The following is a 16,865-nucleotide window of genomic DNA, read 5'->3' on the forward strand; positions in this document are numbered from 1 at the left end:
GTAAAACAAGCTTCTACGCTGCACGGCGATATGAGTGTGATAATTGAATACAGCAATACAGCCCACCAGACTCAACGCTGCAGTGTTCATAGTGCGCAATAATGTAGCCAACTTCCTCCTTCCCTTTCTCTCCTAGCTAGCCAATCGTATTCGGTATTCGTGGTCACAAAATTTTCCTGGGATTCTGGGGTGCTTCATGGACGATCCCAGAGGTGAATGTCGTTGACATTTGTGACGACTACCAGAACTGTTACCTTCTGGCAAGGTCACTGGTGCATTGGGTCTATTTCGGTAGGGAAGATCGAAACTCTTACCGAACAATCGCAACACCCCTGTGGCCCGTACAATGGCAGACTTTGGGCTTAAAATAACTGAATTCGGTCATTTCTATGTAAGGGACCGGGCGTGGATAAATTGTACTCCCAGGTCTCTCGCACATGTCTGCCCATCTCAACAGCAGTGATGCCATCTGTCTAGTGCAGGATTAATAAACTCTGTTGACAGAGTCAGGACGCCGGAGCATATATTTTTCATGTGAAATACCATTGTATCATTACACCGTGAAGTCGTTTTCGACAGGATTTATAAAATACAATATTCTATACCTTTACCTAGCCCAACTCGCCTACGAGAGTGCTAGACTAGTGCAGACGAATCGGTGACCTTCCTGCGGACTGCACTGTGCCCGTGCCCTTCCCCCGAACCTTATCCCTTATGTAATGATTAGAGTCCATTCTCGTATCGCATATAGTTTTCAAATCAGACTATTACCACATCGCAACGATCACGATGTAGCATGGTACCCCCGTCCCCCAACCTAGGCACAACATTTTACAATCGTATTGGCCCTGTATTACATTCTCGGTACAGAAACGACATTTGCTCCCTGGATTAAGGACTTGGCGGAAGGCTCACGTCACATGCCATCGCATAATACAACGTGGGCAGGATGTCTTTACTGGATAACGTTGTCGTTATACCTTCCAAAGTGTGTGCGCGTAGGGTCGCAATGCAGCGGGCGGGCGACTGCTGCTGAAATGATTAAAGGCCGACATTTCCGGAGCCCCAGCAGCCCTATGGTACCTGCAAGCGCTGAAATACGGCAGGACAAGGCTTCATGCGGTGCCTCATTCACATTGCAACGTATCCAGGACATATAATTGGCATTCAGGCTTAAATCTTTCTCTAGGGCAATTCTGAGGCAGCGCCAGCATGATCCTACGTAACTCAACCTGACATTTCTAAGTAATTGAATTCCATCTCAGTAGGAAACATGTACACTCTAGAAGACCGGTCAGCACGGCGGTTTACGAAAGATGCTACGTCTCAATCCAGCCTTCTCCCCTCATTTTCAAACTCGACCGCAATAGAATGCCATCATATCGTACCACTGTATTACGCTCCCGATCAAGAAAGCCCAACTTCCAATGAAAGACGCCACGGAGCCTTCCAGGGTATCTCCACTCAAAAACAGAACACCAGTGATGGCGAAGAGAGTCGAGGCAATGACATTCCACAGCGATGCCTGCCAGGCAGCTGTCCCGAAACGAGGCTTGTACCACCGCTCCTGCACGAATAGCAGCAGCATGATGTTGGATATAGTGAATATTCCTCCCCCTATCAGCAAAGGTGTGAAGACGAAGGCGGATAGGCCGAAAAGGTCGTCAGGGGCCAGTACACCCGGGAACCCGAACACGACGCTGGTCGTTAACACGGAGCCGGCAAAGAGCTGCATGGCCCCCGACTGGAAGGGAGTTGTCTTCAGCGCATCCTTAAGCGTGCTTCGGCTGGGCAGCCATACCCAAGAGGGACTACCAAGCAACGCTGGCTGGTAGGTCTTGGCCTGCTCCTCGTCTCCTTCAAATTTGGAATACGAAGAAGAGGATGAGGAGACAGGCTCTAAGGTGCCGTTCCCAGTATTCCAGATAGCGGGCAAGGACAGGATCCCAGCCGATACGAACAAGGCGGCTCCGATCGCGTTGGTTACGGGGGCTGCAAGGGTTGCCTCCGTCGGAAAGGCCGTCGAAGGCGCTACGAGTGGCAGAAGTCCAAAGAAGCCATTGATGGTAAAGGAAATACTACCAACGACGAAAAAGACCGCGATGATCCAATTTGCGTCTCGATAAGGGTAAACGGTGGCCATGACCCTCAGCTGTTCCCGAAAGTCAAACGAGCCACGTTGGTCCTGCTCTTGTTCCTTTTCCCATTTGATATCGTAGACGCCTGATGAGCTTCTTGAGTCCCTGACAAGGTCGCACTTGGCCCTATACTCGGCGTAGTCGACGGCAACGAACGTGCGTCTTCGCTGAACTGTGACTGTAGCAGACTGCCGTCGGGTATTGGGGCCAGGCAGGCCACCAAGGTCGAAGTAGGATGCTCGATGGGAGTTTGCTGCGTTCATGGCTGACTGATTTATACTGGATTAATACAAGTGTTTGATGGCGCTAGAAGCTTGATTTCATACCTGATAAAGTTGACTTGCAACAAAAAAGAAGTTTAAAATAACAACAGGAAGAAAAGAAGTAAATGCAAAACAGTAATTCTAGGCCAGCTAGATGGTGATGAAGCCACAAAAAATCAAGGTGACTTTGATGAACAAGACGTCGAAAATTTATTTCTGCGTCGTCCGCAGTTCTAGGACCTTGTATACCTGCATCAAATTTCTATCATCTGTGCATTGCGAGAGGTGTATAGGAAAACATTTCTCAAAAGTGTATTTAGTGTGCGATCAGGTCGACATCAACGGCATTGACGACAAGGACCGTTGCACTGCCATTGCAAACGTCCATCTTGACGTTTTCGAGGTTGCGGATTTGGAAATTGTACGCTTGACAAGGACGAGAAACGAACACCGTCTGACATCGTAGTCAATCTTGAGGGTGATGCATCAATTATGTGTGGCGTTTCACGGCAACCGACCACTCACATAATCGTCGCCGGGGTCAACGGAGTCCATGATTAACAAAAAGAGTCAAAAAAGTGCGAGCATCAATCAGAAGCACTGACATCTCCCGGTCGATCACTCTGGGATGTCTGAGTCGGTCCGCGAACCTTGTTTCGCCCGCTAAAGTTAGCAGCTCCACAGGTTGCCCGTCATTCTCAAGCCCCTATCCTGGCTGGTGCGTGTCCCCACCACGTTTTGGAAATACATTCTAACTGCCTATTTCGGGCAAAACTCCCTGGTCAGCTCGCCAGAGAATCTTTGCCATTGGATGCCTTGACGCTGGTGCCAGAGGGTGAACCGCGTGTTGTTAGACTTCTGTAGACTACTGGAGTATACCAATCGAGTCGCCTCTTCGAGATGCAATTACTCACAGCTGCTTAGCTGGTCGAGCCAATCCTCTATTTCAGAATGATCTTTTCCACCCTGCCCTGTTCCCCTCGGTCTGAATATACCATCTTATACTTCATGGCGCTCGGCTCTGTGTGTTGCAATTAGTGGCTCCGTCCTACCATTATCGCAGATCTTAAGCCCTGCCTCTGTTCATCCTCATAGCACGCCGACACTCGCCATGTCAGACGTCGAGCAGTCAGCCGACTCAACACGCCCGGCCCATGGTGACCGACTCTCTGAAAGACCGACGGGCTCCAGTGACGACGACATCGAAGAGCTTGGGAGGAAGAGGCCTGCAGTCTTCAAGAATGTTTTCATGGAGCTTGGCTTCTGCATCTCTATTCTCGCATCCAACCTAGTCTCTGTGAGTGCCCATGCCTATAGCAATGTGTCGCCGCTTCACAAGTAGCAACAGCGCGTCACTCACCCTGGAGCATTAGCCAATGATGTTCGCTGACTGTGGTTTTTACTTGCCGTCCCAACAGGAATTCCTGATCAGCGGAATGAGTGTCCTTCTGCCGAGTCTTGTCCGAGAATTACACATACCCTCCGAAAGCCAGACATGGCCGGCCAGCGTCTTCACCCTTGTGGCTGGTGCCTTCTTGCTACCCTTTGGCCGGCTGTGCGACATGTACGGCGCGAGTATTGTGTTTCTGACGAGTATCGCTTGGCTTACCATCTGGACCCTGGTAGGAGGATTCAGCTCCAACCTGACCATGCTTCTCGTTACCCGGGCCCTTCAGGGGCTGGGATCCGCCGCGAATCTCCCAGCCGGCCTGGCGCTCCTGAGTAACGTTTATCGTCCAGGTCCTCGAAAGAACTTTGTTTTCAGTCTCTACGGTGGCTGTGCACCATTTGGCTTTTTCACGGGGATCCTCGTTGCTGGCTTGAGCGGTCAGGTCATCCACTGGGGATGGTTCTTCTGGATCGTCAGCATGTCGCTGGGTGCCACGGGCTTCGTGTCATTCTTTTGTATCCCTCGCGACGTGCATCCTCGCCAAGGGTCAATGGACTGGTGGGGTTGCGCCACCAGCATCCCGGGTATCTTCCTGCTGGTCTATGCCATCACTGAAAGCTCGCATGTACGAGGTGGCTGGGGCTCGCCACAGATTATTGTTACATTCGTCCTCGGCGCCCTATTATTGGCAGGGTTCGTCTATGTCGAGAATAGACGAGCTACGCATCCACTCTTGCCTGCAAGCATATTTGCCCCAAAGCACATGGTTCCACTGTTTCTGTACTTGTTCCTCGTGTATGGCTGCTTTGGAATCTATCTCTTCTATGCAAGCTTCTAGTAAGTAAACACTGGCACACGAGAGGGATGGTCTACTAACTCATCGAGCAGCATTGAGACAGTGCTCAAGGTCCCCTCCTTCCTTGCTGCCCTGTGGTTTGCCCCCTTGGCCGCTGGGGGGATCCTCATCGCTCTAGTAGGGGGTATGACGCTCCATCGTCTTTCTGGGACACTGCTATTGCTGTTGTCAGGCAGCGGATTCCTGGTCTGCGTGCTTTTATTTGCCGTCATGCCAGAGCAGCCCAGCTATTGGGCATGGGTATTTCCAGCCATGGTTTGCACTACGCTCGGAATCGACATCTCGTACAACGTCAGCAGCATTTTCATCACCACGAATGTAGCCAAGCATGAGCAGGGTCTTGCGGGGGCGTGTGTCAATGGCCTCGTGTTTCTGGGTATTGCCTTCTTCCTCGGATGGGCGGATCTAGCGGTGTCCAAGACTGCCTATTTGGGGGTCAGAGGCAGCTATAAGACAGCATTTTTCCTCGGCGCTGGCTGTGCTGGTGTGGCCATTGTACTGGTCGCCTTGGGTATTAGGGTTGAGAAGGCTAAAAGTAGCCTCACCGTAGATGAGAAGGAGGGTCTGCGTGACGGGACCCTTGCGGGCGACTCCGGCTTGCAGGCTGATAGTCGGGTGGCGGAAAGAAAATAATATAGGCCAAATTTAGAGCAATGGAGCACTCATATCAGCATCAGCCTTTCGTCCATGTCGTATACCTCTTCAAGCCATGACCTCCTGCCATCGGCGGGCAGTGGGCGATCCCAGAGTCGACACAGGACCGACAGTCCCCTTTTGATATTCCACATATGTATCATACCGTAAAGCTGCTCCAGCGTACTCGAAATCCACATTTGTTGCTCCGGAAGACGCGTTTCTGCCCCAAGAATAAAGGCAGGCCAGAGGATTCCTTTAAAGTGAGAGTCGATCGGTGAGATTTGTTTGAGATGATGTAAAGTCAGGTCGACGATTTCGTCCACCAAGAATGGGTTATCACAGATCGAGTTGAGGGCCTGAGACGCGAAGATGACGATGGCTCCCTTGTAGGCCGACGCCATGTGAAGTCGTTGCTGATGAAGGTCTTTACCGGGGAAATGGAGCGCCCATTCTGAACAAGAAAACTTCTCGAGTCGGCTCAGGATTGATGACACGTCATTCTGAGGGAGATTGGAACCTTGAGATTGCAGTGTGTTCAAATCGTGTAGAATCTCAACAAGCTCAGCAGGGCATCCGGTCCAACTCCAGCTCTGGGCCCGCTGCAAGACAGCGCCCAGGTCGAACTGTGGAAGCTCCCGAGTAGGATCTATCTTGGTCCTGCTCAGCGTTGAGCCGAATATGGATATCCTAGTACCAGTTTATTTAATTTGTTAAGCAAAGGTATCGGGGCTGAGGCTGGGAGGTAACATACATGGCGTACGCCTCGTGGAAAAATCCTTGGAACACAGACCCTCCGGTCGATGCTGATGCATCATTCGTTTCCCGCAGGCACATCAGGTCTTTCATGCCGTCGAGATGGTGATGCCACGAGTGCATTTGCGTGTCCAACATATCAAGCCATGTGAACAAAAATGACGACGCTACCACTGCATCAGAGCAATCCGCGTTAGACAGGGCGGCTCGGAGGCTTTGTGTCGCTTTACACGCGTGCATCAGGACAGTGGTATCGTTGATCAAGCTCGAGTCCAGCGTCGTCTTGGCCATAGAGCTTCCACAACTCTGTGCAGTCGGGAAGGAAGCAACACCAGCACGCGCCTGATGATAGACAGATATTGCGACGATGATGTCCCGCACCACGGTTTTTTGCGTCATCAGCACTAGTATTTGCTTGAACGGGTTGCCAAAGTCATCACCATATATAGTGCACTCGCTGCAGCACTCTCGTAAGTCTAGAACTATGCTTTAGTCTCCTGATAATAACAGTCCGTTCATTTGCCGACAGACACTCACAATATTCGATGTTTCTTCTGGTGCCAAGACTCAACCCCTGGAAGACAGGATCTGTGGGGTTTGCGGAAACAGCCGCGTCAGAAGAGAGAATTTGATAGTCCGCATCGATGCTTCGATGGGACTCTGTCGACGTCGGGAGCACGCGAGACCCTTCGAGCTTTCGGCTACTGGTCTTCCTGCGGCACGCAACTCCGGTCCAGACTATGGGCTTAGTCGAGCTATATCCCAGGCACTCGCGACTGTTACTCCTGCATTTGTAACAGGTTGGGAGACCAAAATCGCATTTGACACGTCGTCGGATGCAAGTCCAGCATGGTTTGGATGCAGATGAGATCGAAGCAAATTCACCAAGGGACAACATAACCGCCTATTTCTCGCTGACTGTGGACTGTTGAGAATGTGACAAACGAACTTTGTGGGCAGCAGCATAGACTGACAATTATAAATTAACCTAGGTGGGGCAGATGGACTTTGTTTCATCCTTGTTTCATATAAACTGCCTACACAAGGAGCAAGTAATAACCTGGATTTAAACCACACCTGGAATTCTGTAAAGTTAAAAAAAACCGGTAAATTAAAACTTTGCACAACATCTGCGTTTTTCACAAATACCATAGGGGATGACTCAGGGACTTCTACAGAGTCAATCGGGAGAACGCGCCTCCATAAGTATCACGAAGTAATTAAGGCCAAAATATAACACAGTTGGACTGTTAGCTAATCTGTACCATCACCATTCAATTCTATTCATTAATAAAAAACAGGTGTTGTCGAGTGACTGATGGCCCTATATTGTTGTTTCCGGTGTTATGTACCTATACCAGGATTGATTCGTCCATGTAGAAAGCCTCCTCCTAAGAACAGAGCTGTCTTTGGATGCGCGCGCTAGAATTGTCGCTATCCTCTCGTTCTACCTGCACCAAGACTCATGCCTTTAATCAAGCTTCAACTGATCGGCGAATAATTATACTTGTTCCCAGCTGATTGGGCCTCGTTCTAGTGCTACTTCGAGAATCATAGCCAGCCATGTGCATTTGGCAAGTTCACTCCCAGGGAGTCAGGCCTGAATAACCATGTTTCCAGATATCTGAATGGACCAAGACATTAGTGATGAGAAATGGGATATCACTAACGGGTAAACTGTAGTATATGCTCCGGCACTGACCGACAGGCCCGTTGGTGAATGTGGTGTCCATCGTCCTTATAGATCGTGAACAACTTAAACCCGTTCGAGCTGCTCCTGCATGTACCTCTATTAGCACAGGGAAATATTCCTGTGTGCCTTACCTAATCAATTACGGTCACATACCCAGCAGCGGAGTAATTTGAGAGATTCTGTGCATCAGACTGAATATTGGGCACATCGTCCATGGCCTTTGCCAGCAGGTGCAACAAGAACTGTAGGAGGGGGACAGCATGTAGAGCCACGTCAACAGGGGCCATCCTGGGAACATGTACACAAGCAAGAACATCACCGTTTGCTACAGCATCATCTGCCGAAGAACAACGATGTGATATGTCCAGGAGGCCGACCAAACAACCATTCCTCCTGCAAGGAACCTATATACTAATATTCGTAACCGAATGCTCATTCTTGTCTTTCACAGTCTCATTTCCATAATCAACCCATACTGTGTTCTCCCACTCCAGAAGAAAGCACAGTTATTTGTTACTTTTGATAATAATGTTGTGTGCGGGTCCGATGGAGAATCTTAATTACCCCCCACTGCGGCGCCGTAGTTACCCTTGAGCTCAAGAGATCCGCGCCGCAGCCCGACTCTTCCCACTGTATTGTCTTCTCTGCCGCCCGGAGTTACTCTTGACGAATTGAAAACTAAAATGACGAGTAAGACTGTGAGACCGATTATGTCTGGAAGGCGGGGCAATCCGTTCACCTGTCCAATTATAAAGCTTTCATTTAATCGATATCACCGTTAGTACAGCTTCGTCATTGAGCTTTAATACAGTAACCCTCTAATCTCCCTAAGTGATCTTTTATCCCCTTCATCCTCAAATCCTCTGACTCTCATATCCTCCTCGACCTTCTCCACGTATCTCCTCGCCATCCCAATATGCCTGCCCCGGTATGCCGTCCATGCAGCCTGGAGCAACAGCGGCGTCGCACTCGTAAGCATCGGCTCGTGTATGTTAATCTCCATTGCCTCTTCTAGTATCTGCAGCGCCTTTTGCGACTCTTTGGTATCGTAATGATCGAGGCGGTGATACTCTTGCGCTAGGACTGCAAACTTCCGTCTTCGCTCGTCTGAAGCATCTCGTTTCCTTGGTCCAGCAGAACACAGTGAACAAGAACACGCGAAATTCCAATTATCTCTGAGCTCATGTTGGCGATGTTGCCACCCCCAGTTCGGCCCCATTGGTATATCTGGTACATGACAATCCGTTAGCGATATCCCAGTTTTGAGGTAGTCCTGTTTTTGGCCGCATTGGCTCTTACAACTGATTGACAGCTCGTCGCCAGGCTGAATGTCTTGCACTGTCCAAATTGTCTGCGATAGAGTATTCGGTGCCCACTTGGCTCGGCAGCTAGGGATTGAGATTATCAGTACCAGAAATGTGTAATATCCTGCGGCGCTGTGGTTTGTGCCTACTCACTTTGGAACACATGCATGGTTTATTCTCTAAAGTCCATCGCATAACCCATAGTCAGCCCTCTACTATTTCGCCGAGCGAGGAGTCTTGGAGCTACACACCGAAACTCGAGGGAATACGGCACTGTAAGTGGCGTTGCCTAGATCAACTTGAAAACTGTTATAGTTGGCAGCGTTTTCCGCTTGTGAGCCTGTGAATCCTTCATGCTGAGCCAGACTCAGCACTTGATCCGGATCAGACAGTTGCGTTGCTGCGTGGTCGAAGAGACGGCTTCGCTGGTTCTCGGATAGTACGTCGTTATCTATTTCCGGTTCCAATTTGAGCATTATAGGGTGGTCAATCATGATGATCGTCCCGCGTGGGATCTTGCGAGTCGCAAATACCCCCTTGCCCTTGCCCTTCGAGTCCCTGACCTCGTAGGCGCGATTTTCGTCAATGGCACTATCAACATCATAGTTTGGACCCAGGATCCCCGCTAGTACGGCGCAGCTAGGCTCGTCGAAATCATTGCTCAGGGTAGCAAGAGTTGCCGCGGCTTCTTGCTGTCCCGATCGATGCGTGATGATGCTGATCCCTTGACCACACGGCACCAGTGCGTGTGTGTGCACGCACCAGGCTCCTTGACAATATGGTCGATGAGTCCAAGGACTCCAGTACTTAGGCTCAGATGAAAGCTGGGAGTCGAGGCTATCGAGATGAGGGCAAACGCTTGCAGCGACTAAGCCCAGACCGGATCCGCAGACGTCCCCAGTGCCGCCCAGGGCATGATGCGAAAACAAATCAATCAGAGACATCAAGTCAATCTTCGTAGATATGATCTTGGACTGGGTAAGGAGAGGAGGGCTTTTGATGGTTTAGCGGTCTTGGGGAAAAGAAAAAGGTGTTGAGCGAACAAAATCGAATAGAGACTCAATTGACCAGAACAGGCTTCTGACAAGCTATAAGGTTTGACAAAACGCTATACGGTATTTGTACAAGTTACAGGGTTCGGATGGAGTTTCAGGAACCCGAATGTCTCGAAACATTTGGGAGGAAGAGCTGCAGGGGAGCTATGAAACATTCGCTTTGACAGCTAGTCGAATGTTTCAAGAGTGACATCTATTGGAAGGGCTCGAGTAGTAGTCTGATCAACAAACGCTAACAGCTTAGGTCGAGAGTTAAGGGGCAGCTGGTCAAACGTCATCGCTCTGTACCTAATCCTCCTTAGTTCTTCTAACATACTCTAGGTGAACTCGATAATTCTATGCTTTGCTGGGTCTGTGGTGAACCTTCCATTAGATATCTGTCAATTTAGTCATCGGTTCTTAGAGCGTCTGGAATGTTGACTCTCTCCAGGACTATTTTGCTTCAGCTTTTCAGATTGCTTCAGCCGGCCAAATCTCCCCAGCAGCTTCCAAACTCTCATCACACATCCTTCTACCTTTTTGTTTCATCTAGGCCGCATGGTCATTCGACTTCAAGTTTCTCTCCATCAAGCGTGTCAATTTCAGATTTTGCCAACACCCTTTTCTTCTCCCCGGATTTCCTCCTCCATATCCTTTTTAGTTTTCCGTTGTAGTGCGCGTCCTTGTACTGCTAATTGATCGCGATCGCCCTGATCCATCGTCCTACAAGTTGCGCTCTGATCTACCCCTTCTATTGAAACAAGCTAGTATCTTCGAGTCTCTGCCTCAATCTGGCGGATACCTTGTGGAGGGAATTCAATCTCGCATCCAATCGAGTTTTCAAGTTCAAAAGACAGCCTCTTAAATCAAATAACGCCATGGCTCGGGCAGTGGGTTTGCCCGGATTCTCCTCGCGTTGCAGGTAATACTTTGATCCGAGAACACCACCATGGCACAGTTTCAGCGATGTCGGAGTGTAATAAGTGAGGCTACGTAGGCCCTCTTTTGTCAAGAATAGAACGGGCTGAATTGTATTATGAGGGTATATTCGTGATGTTGCGTGAATTTCATAGAAACAGCAAGAGTCATCAATAGACGTGACGGAGAGCACCAGGCCGTAAAAGAAATCCCAAAAACTTGTGTCCCATTGATATCCACAAAATTACTTATCACCTTCACTCAGCTTGTTCTCTCTGCGAGCACTGATGTTGTCAACGGTCAGCATTTGTTGACTCGGGAGGCAAGAGCGTTTCTGTCACCGAGAAATGTGACTTGATGGGTGACTTGGCCTTGCCGATGTTGGCATGGCGCTTCTGAAGCAGCGGTGATAGTTGTAGCTCGCGGATGACCCCTGCCCAGTCCTGTTTCCGAGTTCTTTCGATGGTTTCGCCGCGACCCAGGGCCGCTGCGCGGCTAAGTCGACGCCGGCTTGACTTTTTCTTGACACCCATGCCCAGTGACAGCGGAGGTAGGGGTGGTGGTGGCGGAGGGGGCCGGGCGGAGATTTCGTTTGGGAACGCAACGGTCTTCTCAGAGTCTTTCATCGATGACTTCTTGACACGGCCAGCGGAGACGAGGCCCATGTAGGCCACAAGGAAGCGCATTCGAAGCATATCCAATCTGCGCACTTTGTCCTCGAGACCTTTGCGCTTCGAGGCCCAGAGTAGACGTGCAGTGGCTCTGAGCCGTAGATCCCGGAGATCGTTGTAAACGTCGCTTGCGAGATCTCCACTTTCGCTCATCAAGAGGCAGTTGAGTTCCTCTCTCAAATCATCACCTCCCCTCTGGATTTCTCGGAGTAGTCGGCCCAGACGGAGCTTATCATCGAGACGCTGCACACGTGATACATATCGATCGTAGCTTTCATTCTCCTCGACAGATGAGTCGACAGCATCGATAAAGGTGAGAATCTCGGCTGGTGCCGCGATGGAGGCTTTGCCATAGGAAGAAAGAATCTGCAGGATGACAACGACGCTGAGGAAAATGGCGGTGACGGCGAGCACGAATGTCCACTGGTCGCCGGTGTGAGCCATCACTACCATGGATAGTGTTTGCCCTGCACCCGGCAGGGGGTTGAGTGCGGGAGAGCCCAACTTCAGTTTTGCACAGAGGCTGGTAGACAATTAAGTCTAACGAGATGTGCAGAGAAGGAGTGTTAGACATGAGAAGAGTGTTAGCATTGCAGAACTGCTACTGAAGGGGGAAAAAACATTGGAATTAGTCACTAGTCAGGGGAAGCGGGACTTTCGCGTGCTTTCGCGAGAAAAAAATTACGGGGCAGATCAGCGACTGAACACGTAACGCGTCCAGTCAGATTTAGCGGTGCACTGGTATTTGTTAGAATGAGACTGGTTGGATTGTCGTGACCATGCCTATTTATATCACTAAAATCACCACTTGGCTTGTTATCGATAGTTAAGAAAAACATTGGTAATTTCATCACTACAAGCAGCTTACATATGTGGAGCAATTCCATCCATCATTATATCATAACATCGCAGTGGGCAGGATGTATAATTAAATGCATCTATGCGCAGACCACTTACAGCCCCCATGCCTTTTGTTCTGAAGATTTAATTGCTATGAGAGACAACCTTCCTTCGTAATCTTTCACTTTCAACACAAAAATATTACCTTTTTTCGAATTGTATAACAATAAGCAGGAGTTCAAATTTTTGACCACCTATATACCTCCCATAGTTTATACATACACACACACATTTGTTGAATAAGCTTTAAATCTCTTTCTTGGGCTCTTCGCAAACTCTCTGTTCCTCTGGTTGCTTCTTTTCGGACTGTCTCCAAGGTATATGTATCGTAATTATCTGTGGAGGTGGTGGGGCTCTGGCTCCTAACCATTGTAGAAGCCCGAACAGCGCCCCAAGCGCGCCACCTAGAGTCGATATGAAACTGGTAATGACTTTGATCAGCCACGACGTGAAAGGGTTAGCGCGAGCCCAATCGTAAAATAGACTAGCAAATTCCTCTAGCCTCGACTCGACTGGACTCGGGTCATTGGCTTCTCTCCAGAGATCGTAGAGACGTTGTCCCCAGTAGGGATATTTGCTGCAAAGACCGCTCACGTCTCGGGGAGCACCAATATCACACGGGGACTCGTGTATACGGGGATTGGCCATCCTTCGAGACAGCATGGTGTCTAGACTATGGCTCCGAACTTGTTTCGACAGCCACATTTGGGCTTGCTGATCACCGATGGGAAAAAGGAAATCATAAGTCCACATTGTCTCTTGCAAGAGTCTATGTGGAAGGCAACCTCTAAGATGATCATCAGCTTCAAATTCGTTCAAAGTATGATAAACTGCTTCATGATACCTTCGAAGTGCTGACGCAACACTGTCGTCTGCATGCCCCGATGGCATCGCATCCAAAGTTGTTTGCAGGAATCCAGGGTACCCAAAAACATGGAGCGTCTTGTTCTTTTCTGATAGAATCAGGTGGTCGGTCAGAAATCTCGTCCAGACAACCTTGATTTGTACATGTCGCCGACTTAAATAAGATACCGATAGCTTGGTGCTCTGTATAGGGGAGTGATCGTCGGAGTGAATTCGAGGATTTTCGGGATAGACGCGGCTAATGAATGACTCTAGACTCTCATTACTTTTCCAGCGTGGGTGGAAGATGGCTTGGTGAGATGTCCCGGAAAATGATGATTCCGTCATCAGCATAATAGTCATGGCTCGGTCGAGCAGAGCGTCCTCTAGAACCCCGCGAACGTCTTCATTGCATTCAAGATCCTTCCGCAGCAACTGCGGATTCGATTTAAGGATTTTGACAAGTTTCGCTATGACCTTGAGTGATATTGGCCTGCTGTTCAGTCGTGTTGTCGATGAGGTCTCATCAGCTATGACGCTGAAGTAGCCTTTGGTCCGCGTGAGCGGAACCTTGGCCCAGCGGTCACCGATCAAAGTCCTCAGTCGTTGGTCGCGCAACGCAACACTCGAGTCAAAAGAACCCCAGATTGCATCAACCAGCTCGATGATTTCTCTTGCTGAAGGCGGTTCTGTCATTGTCGTCATGGCAGGCAAGATGATGCAACAGCTGCCAGCAATACCCAGAGAGATCCCAGCTGATCACATTTACAATCAAGCGATACCTATCCGGATTTCGCCGTGTCTTTGAGGTATGTCCGAGTATCAAAATGGTTAAATATGACCGGCTCAATTCAGTTCTCGGAATAAGAACTAATCATCAAGTACAATCAATTCGCACGCAGCAGACTGACAGCGCACGAGTGGGGCACCAAGTTTAAATGCCCACAGAGGCACTATTGTGCGGGCGTATGAACCAGGAACGCAGAAAAGAAGAGAAAAGGGGAAGCCCGCCCTAATCTCAAGGCAGAATCAGGCCACTAGTGCTGATACAAGCTTGTTACACAGCCGCAGAAATGACGTGTCACTATGTGTGAAAGGGTGGCTAAGATTGCTAAGATTAGATCTTTATTTATTAGATAAATACTCGCTATCAGAAAGAGCATCTCGAATTCGCGCAAGATCTCTACAATCTGTCAATGGAGACTTTCCCAGTGTATCGATGCATACCAAGAATATATATATGTAGCCAGTCTAGCGATTGCGCTGTGAGGCACAGCAGCGACACATGATTGATGTGGCAGCCTGCCTGGCTGACGCATGTGCAATATCTCGACGAGATAGCAGCAGTGGACAGCGCATTTGCATAAGCAGGAATTTTCCTACATCAGCTTCAGAAACACGCCACAGCCACAAGCTGCGTCCTCCTCCGCCTCTTTGATATAAATCGTGTCATTTACCTCTAGATTATACGCTTTTTTTTTAAAAAAAAAACCACCCCCCCCCCTCAAAAAAAAACCGTTGCGAATGAATTAAGAAAGAAATAACGTGTCATTCACAAGAATGTCAAAAGTATAAATTCATATATTCGACGAATCGGATATCACATTATCTTCTGGAAAGAATTAAAATATAGGTTGCGGAATAATTTGTTCATTCGAGACTCTCCTTTCCATAGAAATTTGCGAAGCAAAGAAATCAATGACAATGAATGTCTGCACACGAAGTCAGGACGTAACTCAAAAACTTTGTAGAACATTCTCTACCTATATAACGTGGCCTCCGAATGGCCGCTCAGTCACCCGTGCGTCATGGCTTCTGGGCCGAGTCAGATAAGCAGAGTGGGTCTGTTGAACACTTGTCTATCATTTTACTATGTGACACTCCCGCAACCCGGTGCGGATGCGGGGGAATGTTTCAGTCAGTACAGACTAAGGGGCTCACGTGCATTGTCACCGTTATCTTAGCATTCCAAAGCATCTGCAAATTTCCCCACCCAAGTAGCCGCGTGGAATAATTATTCAATACCAAGAGTCTTCTTTCGCGAGCATTTCAAAGTCTTGCCAGTGAACAGTAATATCTCGAAGAAGAATAACATCTACGGCAATGTCTGTTACATCTGGCGTTTGTCAATCTCCCGCAAGTAGCCCGAATTCTGCTCCACGGACCCGGAGCAAACCTCGGAGGTGGACTGTTGCCGAGGATAAGTTCCTTACACAACTTGTGGCCAAATTCGGCGATAAAAGAGGCCCAGGAGGTCATTGGAAAGAAATAAGCTCACGGTTCAACGCACGCACGGCCAAGGTACGTTCATAACAGTACACTAAAGCCAGTTCAATTCCATCTAATGAACAACACAACTAGGATTGCCGGAAACGATGGTTCCATTCTCTGGATCCTTCACTTCGCAAAGGGCGTTGGTGCGAATCGGAAGACCGGGTTCTTCTTGATGCTTATAACCGACTCGGTCCAGCTTGGCATGATATTGCACTGCTCGTCCCTGGAAGGAAGGACGATCAGTGCTCCAAGCGTTACAAAGAGATCCTGAGCCCAGCCGTGAGGAATAGGCTCTGTGACTGGAATGAAGAGGAGGACCGACTTCTGGTCGAAGGAGTCCGTTCTTTTGGCCACAGTTGGTCGGCGATATCCGCCCAGATCCCCGGTCGCCCACCTCTTACCTGCCGCAACCGTTGGCGGGTCGTCTCTAAGAAATCGCAGGCAGTAGTCTCCAATGAAGAAGTTGCTAGCCGGAAAATCACTGGCATTGCAGCATCTGACCGCGTGGGATCTCTGTCAGTCACAGACAACGCTGCGGTTTCAGAATCAACTGAGCTTGCCTCGGAAAGCAGAGCAGCCGTGGCTTACGAAAAAGATTCCCCTGATCTCGACGTCGATTCCAACCCATCTATATCATCCCGTTCTGAAGGAAGAGGAGTAGATGTGGGCACAAATGCCACGTTCGACGATATGAGTCATACCTTCGATTCGTTCTTGCAGGAACTTTACGGGTCTCAGAACACTTCCGTCATGCTCCCGAACTTGTCGAATATCGCTGGTCTACCCGGAGGCTCGCCTGATCCTGCAGTTACTCTGAATCAACACTTCGAAGAAGGCGTATCTCTCGATGCTCAGGTATTTGATCTGAACGGAAGTGCGGAACGCCGAGCTGAACTCGAAGCAGAGACTGATGAACGTGGCCGGGACACTGGTGCTGCGCAGATCATAACTGACGATATCGCGTCTTCTGATCGATCAGAAACCCATTCAGATTGGCATCTGGAACAGCCTGGTGGCTTAGATCGCAATCTCACGGCGTTTCCAATGTCGACCTTCTCAGGTGGCATCGCACCAACCAGGAGGCCTGTGACAGGAGAAATCCACCATCATCATCACCATCACCATCATTACCACCACCACCATCACCATTACAATCATCATCACCACTATCATAACTAGAAATAAAACGTGA

General features: G+C 49.2%; 4 protein-coding genes across 4 annotated transcripts; 1 reads left to right on the forward strand and 3 right to left on the reverse strand.

The window, feature by feature from the left end:
• Positions 1-1,351: 1,351 nt before the first annotated feature.
• J7T55_009684 (uncharacterized protein) lies at positions 1,352-2,401 on the reverse strand (the record flags this gene model as incomplete). Its single annotated transcript, XM_053135933.1, has 1 exon — positions 1,352-2,401. The coding sequence occupies one exon, from the start codon at positions 2,399-2,401 to the stop codon at positions 1,352-1,354; it is 1,050 nt and encodes a 349-aa protein (XP_052986444.1).
• A 1,111-nt stretch (positions 2,402-3,512) lies between these two features.
• On the forward strand, positions 3,513-5,280 carry J7T55_009685 (uncharacterized protein; the record flags this gene model as incomplete). The annotated part of the gene is made up of 3 exons (XM_053135934.1): positions 3,513-3,698; positions 3,820-4,628; positions 4,680-5,280. The coding sequence occupies 3 exons, from the start codon at positions 3,513-3,515 to the stop codon at positions 5,278-5,280; spliced, it is 1,596 nt and encodes a 531-aa protein (XP_052986445.1).
• Positions 5,281-5,309: 29 nt separating this feature from the next.
• Positions 5,310-9,977, reverse strand: J7T55_009686 (uncharacterized protein; the record flags this gene model as incomplete). The annotated part of the gene is made up of 8 exons (XM_053135935.1): positions 5,310-5,940; positions 6,035-6,440; positions 6,574-6,821; positions 7,883-7,971; positions 8,598-8,836; positions 9,029-9,117; positions 9,187-9,212; positions 9,285-9,977. The coding sequence occupies 8 exons, from the start codon at positions 9,975-9,977 to the stop codon at positions 5,310-5,312; spliced, it is 2,421 nt and encodes an 806-aa protein (XP_052986446.1).
• Positions 9,978-11,278: 1,301 nt separating this feature from the next.
• On the reverse strand, positions 11,279-14,104 carry J7T55_009687 (uncharacterized protein; the record flags this gene model as incomplete). The annotated part of the gene is made up of 4 exons (XM_053135936.1): positions 11,279-12,179; positions 12,924-13,325; positions 13,401-13,509; positions 13,687-14,104. The coding sequence occupies 4 exons, from the start codon at positions 14,102-14,104 to the stop codon at positions 11,279-11,281; spliced, it is 1,830 nt and encodes a 609-aa protein (XP_052986447.1).
• Positions 14,105-16,865: the final 2,761 nt, after the last annotated feature.

Source organism: Diaporthe amygdali, assembly GCF_026229845.1.
Source record: "Diaporthe amygdali strain CAA958 chromosome Unknown NODE_61_length_182076_cov_64_703273, whole genome shotgun sequence".
Lineage (NCBI taxonomy): Eukaryota > Fungi > Ascomycota > Sordariomycetes > Diaporthales > Diaporthaceae > Diaporthe > Diaporthe amygdali.